General features: G+C 37.7%; 1 protein-coding gene across 2 annotated transcripts; it reads left to right on the top strand.

Moving 5' to 3' along the window:
• Positions 1-200: 200 nt before the first annotated feature.
• Positions 201-8,172, top strand: LOC131143692 (uncharacterized). 2 transcript variants are annotated; one of them, XM_058091936.1, is made up of 2 exons: positions 201-2,052; positions 7,833-8,172. In XM_058091936.1, the coding sequence occupies exons 1-2, from the start codon at positions 290-292 to the stop codon at positions 7,837-7,839; spliced, it is 1,770 nt and encodes a 589-aa protein (XP_057947919.1). In that variant the 5' UTR covers positions 201-289; the 3' UTR covers positions 7,840-8,172. The 2 variants fall into 2 exon arrangements, with proteins under 2 accessions (XP_057947919.1, XP_057947920.1); XM_058091937.1 differs by lacking the exon at positions 7,833-8,172 and having other exon boundaries at positions 201-2,056.
• The last annotated feature ends 922 nt before the right edge of the window (positions 8,173-9,094 follow it).

Below are 9,094 nucleotides of genomic sequence, written 5' to 3'. Positions count from 1 at the left end.
TTAAGAATCTGTTTAAAAATATAATATTTTATTTTTTATTTTTTAAAAATATTTCATTTAAATTGTAATTTATCAAAAAAATTTAAATCTCCCTTCATATTTAAAAGGAGGACAATTTTTTTTTTTTTAAATATGAGGTTTTATTATACTTTGTTTTGCCCAAAACTATATAAATAATATTTTTAAATATTTTTAATCTGAAAAAATAAAATTCGCAAGCATCCAAAACAATAGATCGAAGCAACAAGGCTCCCTAGGGTTTCGATCGACTTCCTCCGAAGCCGCAGCTATGGATTTGTTACAGGGTTATGCTAACGCGAACGAAGACGAAGATGCAGTCCAGACAGAAGATGAAGAAATTCGGAACCCTAGTTCAACGTCTTCCCCAGGTTCCTCCCCTCCTCGGATCTCCCTCCCTTCCAAATCCGCCGCGCCAAAGGTCGACGACACCACGCTCGCCCTCACTGTCGCCGAAGCCAACCGTGCGCTAGAGAAGCCCCTCGACCCGGCTCAGCATGCCGTCGCCTTCAACCCCACCTACGAGCAGCTCTGGGCTCCGATCTACGGTCCCGCCCACCCTTACGCCAAGGACGGCGTCGCGCAGGGCATGCGCAACCATACGCTCGGCGTCGTCGAGAACGCGCATATCGAGTCGTTCGTCTTCGACGAGCAGTACAATACTTTCTACAAGTACGGCTACGCCGCCGATCCCTCCGCCAACAACTACGTCGGCGATTTGGATGCTCTGCGCCAAAATGACGGCATTTCCGTCTATAACATCCCGCAGCACGAGCAGAAGAAGAGGAAGATCGAGAAAAAGAAGGAGTTGATGGAGGGTGAGGAGGAGATTAATGTGGATGCGTCAGAGATTGAGAATCCGGCGTCGGATACGTGGTTGATGAAGAATAGGAAGAGTCCGTGGTCGGGGAGGAAGGAGGAGGTGCAGGCGGAGTTAACGGAGGAGCAGAAGAAGTACGCGGAGGAGTATGCGAAGAAGAAGGCTGAAGAGAGAGGCGGTGGCGGTGAGAAGCCTGAGGCAGCCCCAGATAAGAGTACGTTCCATGGGAAGGAGGAGAGAGATTATCAGGGAAGGTCGTGGATTGCTCCCCCGAAAGACGCGAAGGCTGTGAATGATCACTGTTATATACCGAAGAGGTTAGTGCATACTTGGAGTGGGCACACGAAGGGAGTTTCTGCGATTCGGTTCTTCCCCAAGCACGGGCATTTGATTCTTTCTGCGGGGATGGATACAAAGGTGAAGATTTGGGATGTGTTCAATTCGGGCAAGTGTATGAGGACTTACATGGGGCATTCAAAGGCTGTTCGGGATATTTCGTTTTGTAATGATGGGTCCAAGTTTTTGACTGCTGGGTATGATAAGAACATCAAGTACTGGGATACAGAGACTGGGAAGGTTATTTCAACTTTCTCTACGGGGAAGATCCCATACGTGGTGAAGCTAAACCCAGATGACGATAAGCAAAACATTCTTTTGGCAGGGATGAGTGATAAGAAGATTGTTCAATGGGATATGAACACTGGGCAGATAACACAAGAGTATGATCAACATCTGGGTGCAGTGAATACCATCACATTTGTAGACAATAATAGGAGATTCGTTACTTCAAGTGATGATAAATCCCTTCGGGTCTGGGAATTTGGGATTCCAGTTGTCATAAAATATATAAGTGAACCTCATATGCACTCAATGCCTTCAATTTCCCTTCACCCGAATACCAATTGGCTTGCTGCACAAAGTTTGGATAATCAGATTCTTATATACAGCACAAGGGAAAGATTTCAGCTTAACAAGAAGAAGAGGTTTGCAGGACATATAGTGGCAGGCTATGCTTGCCAGGTCAATTTCTCACCGGATGGAAGGTTTGTCATGTCAGGAGATGGGGAGGGTAGATGCTGGTTTTGGGACTGGAAGAGTTGTAAGGTCTTCAGAACAATCAAGTGCCATGATGGGGTATGCATTGGGTGTGAATGGCATCCATTGGAACAAAGTAAAGTGGCAACCTGTGGTTGGGACGGCTTAATTAAGTACTGGTAAGTGATCTTTTCTCCAACTCATCATGAACAATTCTTACACATAGATATTTACAAGCTGCAGTTAATTTTTTTTTTTTTCTTTTTAATAAGCTGTTTTATTTCACACTGCTATTTTAGATGCGATGTAGAACAATTGGGGGGGGGGGGGGGGAGCCCGGGGTTGGGGGGGAGGGGAGGGAGTGCGGCACATAAAACCTTCAATCCCACTCCCTTCAAATTTATTATATATAGATATCTGTAGGACACAGTGAAACTAGATCCTGAAATTAAGGAAAAAAACCCTTAATTTAGGCTAAATCTTCTAACCAAAGTTAAATCACTTAACTAATCAAGAGTTCAGAAGACTTCTTACATCTAAAACTAATCTAAAAAAATCTGTATCATAAAAATTACAATTTTTTTTTCAAATTTAAAAAATTAAATTAGCTTGGTAGGTCTATGCTTATTTTGCTGTGTCATTGTTCTTCTACCGTTTGAGAGTACCTGGCCTTGACTTCTGAGGTGCAGAAGAAACCATGACTATGGAACTAGAATATCCTTGAAAATAAAAAGAACTGAGATGCCCAAGTCAATCAAACAAGAATCTTCTTCTTCAAAGCGGCCAGGAACGAAGCATGCGTTCCAGCTTGGTCCAGTTGTTGCTGAGATGATTGGGAACAAGCTTGGTTTTAAATAACAGTAATGGCCCCTGTAATGGTGACAATTGTGGTTCCGCGGATACATAATGTGTGACGGACACAACATCCGTGAATTCATTTTTTGCATTAGCAAATTTCTTAGAAACATAAAGATTGACAGTTTTGATCCAAGAGTCCTGTATTCTAATGCTTTAAATGATTTTTAGTAAATTTTGATCACTTTAAATATAACATATACTACTATGTCATCTTGGTTGCTTTAGTTGCTATTGGCAAGAAGAAGAGAAATGCCATATTTTAGTCTTTTAATGGTTTTTTTTTATCCAAAAAATAAAATATAGAATGTTCATGTGTTAAACAAGAAGAAAAATGCATACATAGAACTTTTTAGTCTCCAAACTAGGTATAAGAAAAATAGAAAAAAATAAAATTATAAGAACTTAGAATTAGGTTTTCATCCATGGACATCCAACCAACACTTGAATGAATAGATCATCAAACCAAATATTTTCCAAATAAGAATCGATCTGGGAGGAACCAAGTATCCATTTGTGATTGAGGTTTAGGAAATTCTGCTTATCAATGATAATTCAAAAAATAAAATAAAATCTTGGAGCATCAATGTTCAATGAAAACTTTATAAGTTTTTACTGCATATGTAAAAAGTAGAAGTCATGTGAAAGCTTATGGTTTTTTTCGAGCATCTAACTACATGGGGAAATAATATGAGCAATGCACAATATTAAAATGGTTATGATTCATAAATTACCCCAGTTCGATAACATTCAGTTAGGAAGGAATATGGAAAGCATACTCCTTTTACGTTAAGATTTAGTTTGGTTTCGTTTTGATTTTTTTATGAGGTTGCAAATTGTACATATGAACAAAGTCAATGAAACCTAAACATTGCCGGGGAGCTAATATACGATTTCTTGGATGAGTAATCATTGAATTATTTGCGAACACACTCAGAGACCATCTATTCATCTATACGACTTTATGAGGGAGTAGGTGTATTCCACCTGGAGAGTGTGTTGTGTTTTTTCGTGTGTGTGTTTGTGTGTGTGTGTTTATTTGTATTTTTATAAATTAGATATCCACAGTGCTGAACTAAAAATGAGTATCCATGTTTCAAGATTTCATGACAAAATACTGTACTTTCCATAATGTACCTGTGAGCGTGTAATCTTTAGTGGTTGTAAATATCACCCAGCTTACTTATTTTTCTTGCATTAGTTGTGTTGCATGTTTAGAATTTTGGCCCAGTTGTGAACTTCTAAGACAGTTTGCACTTCCATCCTGTTATGCCATGTGAACCCAGTCTGCTGTTAGTGTTTTGAGCCATCGCTTTAGACTTCAGATAGGTATCTCCTTACCTTCAGAAGCTCTTCTATTTCTTTTCTTCCACACCAGCCAAAAAACATTGAGAGACATACAGTGATTAATTTCTCTCCTATCTTTATCCAGGATAACAGCCCCTTGATGGGGCCAACAGTCTAGCATAAACCCAAGATTGAATAGGCTAAAGCTCACACCTATCTTGTCTAGTCACAATGTAGAAGGAGATGGTCATCATGTTTCAGACAAATAGCACCTCTTCCCCAAGATTGCCCTCTGCCCCCCCTCCCTTTTTTTTTTCAAATTTTTAAAAAAGAAATATATTTTTTTGGAATGCCCCCATTCGTGAAGTTTTTCAGTTGCTGAGATCTTCTGCCATGTCATGCTTTCCATCCTTTGAAAGTCTTCCACGTTATTATGCTCCAGAGTGAACTCCCTGGTTTGTTCAGCCTCCAAATAATCCCATCTTCTCAGCCACAGGACCCCCAAATGGATTGGCAGGTTGTAAATTTTTAAGAAGATTTTTATATTGCCTTCAAAATTAATCTCCCTAAAAACCTTGTTGTTAGAAGAACTCAATAGGAGCTCCCCTTCCCCCAAACATCTTCTTTCAGCCACTGGACCCCCAAACTGAACGTATGGTTGTAAAAGTTCAAGAAGATTTTTAGCTTAGCTTGCAAAATTTATCTCCCTAACAACCTTGCTGTTAGAAGGACTCAAATAGGAGCTCACCAAAGCATCCTTCTCCCTATCCAGAGAAAAGGATCTGGAAATTGGCAGGTTGCTAGTTGAGGATTGTGCCCGTAATTTGACTAAAACTTGACTAAAGTCTGAAGGGACCTGAAAAGTCAAATTTAAAAATTAACCTGCAGTTTTTATTAAGTCGCAATACAAGATTAGATCTCTTTGGTAGTGATAGGAGGTCACCAAAGCATCCTTCTCCCTATCTAGAGGAAGAAAAATCTGGAGATCAGAAGATAGTTGTAATTTGAGGTTCCTACAAGCTCCATATTAAGCTGACTAAAGTCTGAAAATAATTAACTTATATTTTTTGTTAATTTGCAAATAAGATTAGCTTTTTCAACAATGTTAAATTTAGCATGTCTTGTGCTTATGCTGATTATCATTGTTGTTAAATACTTGTGGCAATATATTAATTACTCATCATTAGGTGGTCCTAGAACAATGGTTCTAGTACTTGTCATTAAGTTGTCTTTCGATCAAGTATGATAGAGATATAGTTTAGTGACATGAGCAAATTCTATGATTTGATTCTGTTGGATGAACAGAAGTGAGACCATTAGATGTAGGGCAGGAAGCGGGTATTTGGATGGATCATTTTGATCCAATTTGGGGACCTATGTTGATGAAGAGCGTCAATGGATTATTGGTCCTAAATCTAAATGTGCTTAGTTAATTCATTGTTTATTATGTATGATTGCGTGTTAAGTTTTCTTGTAGTAGGATTGTGGGTTATTATGTATGATTGCGTGTTAAGTTTTCTTGTAGTAGGATTGTGCGTTTTGGGGGCTTGTTTGTAATATTTGTTTAGCTTAGGGGTGTGTTTGTAGTTTCATGTAGTTTTAGGGATATGTGTATAATTTCTTGTGTTATTGGCTTCCATGTAAATAGTATGTGAAAGTTATGTAGGAGGTGTATTGTTGGATTTGAATTGAAAATTAATGTGTGGTCCCCCGCTCCCCAAGTGTATCTCCTTCTTTCCCCTCTCTTTTTATTCTTCCCCTTCCTTCTTCTCTTCAATTTGTTCTAATTTCTCCCTTGGCAGTAGATCCTTGATGCTGTCCTGCACTCCTGCATCATTTTTTGGATGAGACAGTGAATTCATATTATCCCTTTTATTGGACAAGACATTGAAAGAGCTGTTTGAAGCCGCCAGTGAGAAAGCTGGGGTGAATTTTTCAAAAAACATCTGAGGGTGAAATTCATGCTTTGTTTCTTGAGAATCAAGAAAATTGTGTGGTTGGTTTGTCCAAGATTTTGGCTGGAATAGGGTGAGAAAAACAAGAAAAGTGAAGAGGATAGGGGTGAAATTCATGCTTTGTTTCTTGAGAATCAAGAAAATTGTGTGGTTGGTTTGTCCAAGATTTTGGCTGGAAGAGGGTGAGAAAAACAAGAAAAGTGAAGAGGATAGGGGCAAGGAGAAAATGGTGATAACCTTGGAAGGCTATGATTTTTTTGGGGAAGGAAGCTTGGACAGGTGGTTCAGGAATAAAGAGTTTTTCTATACTTAATAGGTTGATGGAGGAAAAGGATCCCTCTTGCTGGGAGGTTTTTGGTGTACAAATGAGTTGTATCATAATGATTGGATTACTCCAAAGCCTATGGGTGCTATGGTGTAGGGGTATGGAAGAATATTGGGTATGAGTTGGATTTTTTCCTCAAGTGGACTATCTTTTGTAGTGGGAAGGATAGGAAACTACTCAGTTCAGGCATGGTTGCTGGTTTGGGTTATTCTTTGATGATGAGTCAGTATCTTATCTTTCTGAAGGAACCAGCAGCGTAGAAGCCTTGGTCAGTTCTAATCCCACTTTTTCAGATACAGGGAGCTTTTGATAGGGAGTTTGAAAGTACTTCAATTTTTTGTGATTACTTTTGGAAGACAGGTGGGAGGGATTATACAATTAAATGGAAGCACAATATGAGTGGGAATTTGAGGTAAAGTCCTTCTACCGAATAACTGAATTAGTAACAATGGGAATGCTGGTAGTGATGCAAGGAATTTCCTATGGACTGCCATATTGAGGACTCCTGCACCTCCCAAATTTGCCTTTTTTGCATGGGGCTAATTTGGAGTGGAGTCTGATTCTTGATAACTTGTGAAAAGGGGAGTTCTGTTTTCAATCATGTTTCCTCTGTTTAAAAAAGAAAAAAAACCTGGATTGGTGCAGCATTTATTGATTAACTGCAGGGACCAGATTACTCTGTGATTGTGCAGATGCAATATTGGTAGGATCAATTGAAGGTGAACTATGGTCTTCGATAATTCTAACAAATAGGAAAAGGTTTGGCTTGGTTGATCAATTAAAGCATTTATTGGCTGGTGTGGAGGGAGAAGAATAGATGAGCTTTCCAGGGGAGTTGGCTGCCTGGAAAGCTATAGAATGTTGGATTTAAACTCTGTATTAGCATTTGTGAATATTCTGGTTGCCATTGATTTTATAGACTCCGTTAATTAGTAATCTGTGTATTTGGTTTTTGTGTGTGCGCGCGAGCACCTCCTTGGCACCTTAGTGAATTTTTCTTTCACTTATAGAAAAAGTTTGCCATGTTCAGAATACTTGATTCCCTGTTTATCTAAAATCTTGATCAGTGTGCTTATGTTAAAATTTTATTTTGCACGTAGATTTGGACTATTTTTTATAGTTTCAAATGTAGAGAAATTGGGGACTGGGGACCGTTATGAGAGTCATGGTATGTAATAAGATGATTGGAGTGGATATTGTGTTTCAGTTGACAAGCTTTTTGTATGTCTCTTTACATTGGGGATGGTTTTAATTTTTTGTACTTGATTTGAGATTTAGAAATTAATTAATAAATTCGATTCCATTTTGTACGTTTTCATTCCATTACCTTCTTGGTGGTAGAGTGGTGGTGACATGCAATGAGATATTATGATGACATTTTGTTGTAATCAGTGTATTTACACACGGGAAAAACGTCGATCACTATGCCCATGCATTGCATTCATATGTTGAATGGTTCTAGTATCTTAACATTTTTGAATTATGCGAACTCCATCATGAAAAAGTAGGTCCAATCTTTCTCATTTCTGGTTTGCAGGGACTAGCCTCTCAGCGGCTTGACATTGCAGGGACAAGCTTCTTTTGCAGGCCAGCCCCATGCAGACAGGTGCCCATCTGAGTTGATCGACCCATCTCAAGACACGGTTGGTGGACGAGGGCTTCTGCATTGTATACTCGAAGCCGTTCTGTGGAACGGCATTCTGTGTTGAAAATAGAGTGTAGTAGTTGGTCAGAATTGGGAATTATTGAACATTTGACTAAAACTGGGTAGCTGGATGCACTCATGCAGCTTCGTGGAACAACTTTGGCTTCTCTAATGTATAAAATGTTTATTAGGGCATTGTAGATTAGTAGATTTTGCTACTCAATTGTGCCAATAGGATCTGAGTCGCTTTGCTTGATGAGCCCAATATCCCCTCCCCGTGGCAACCAAACCCCATCTTTGGTGACACAACCAAACTCCATCTTTGGTAACATGCTTCCTTCATCTCTTAAACCTACCTGATTTCAATAACAGCTTGATGTTTCCTTGGGTCATTGAAACATTTATGCTGGTGATCTTGCTTATATGCAAGACTATGGTTAAGAGTTAAATTTTTCTATCTGTTTAATGTCCGTTTTTTTTGTTGTAGCTATATAGCTTTTATTTTATATATACATATACTATTAGCTATATAAAACAAGTTATTCTTGGCTGGGTGTTGGATATAATTCTTCCACTTTTCTTGAATATTACTTTTTAAAGAGAAAAAATTATGAAAGGACAAAAATATCAATAAACATTATATTATTAAATAAAATTTATTCTAGTCTCTGTACTTTTTATTAATGCAACTGAGGATTTGTACTTACTGATTTTATGTAATTATTTTTGTCATCTTAATTAAATTTAAAATTATTAGTAAATTTAATAAAATTGCTTAGGTATATACATTGGAAAACTGATATTACATGTTTTATGACTATTATTGTTAATAGGTTTATTGTTTTATAAAAATTTTAGGAAATTTTATGTCATAATTTAAAAATAATATAAATATTTTTAAGTAACTAATAAGGCTCTTTCATTAATTTTAATTTTCTAATTTTAACCATAAAGTTAGAATAGATGTCAATTTTAATTGAATAAAATAATAAGTGCAACTCCTTAATTGTACAAATTAAAAATATAGATATTAAAATATATTTTAATATAAAGTACAAGGACTAATGATAATTTTATTCATAACATTTATAAACTTGCCCAGCAACAACTCATGTTTCAATAAAGTAATTATCCAATCCTGGAACCCCAATTTT

Source organism: Malania oleifera, chromosome 12 (assembly GCF_029873635.1).
Source record: "Malania oleifera isolate guangnan ecotype guangnan chromosome 12, ASM2987363v1, whole genome shotgun sequence".
Classification (NCBI taxonomy): domain Eukaryota; kingdom Viridiplantae; phylum Streptophyta; class Magnoliopsida; order Santalales; family Ximeniaceae; genus Malania; species Malania oleifera.
The sequence above is the reverse complement of the archived record's forward strand: the minus strand, read 5'-3'. Positions and strand labels throughout refer to the sequence as shown.

Bases quoted from the DNA above. Each gene is read 5' to 3' on its own strand.
- LOC131143692 (XM_058091936.1), top strand. From the start codon at position 290: ATGGATTTGTTACAGGGTTATGCTAACGCGAACGAAGACGAAGATGCA.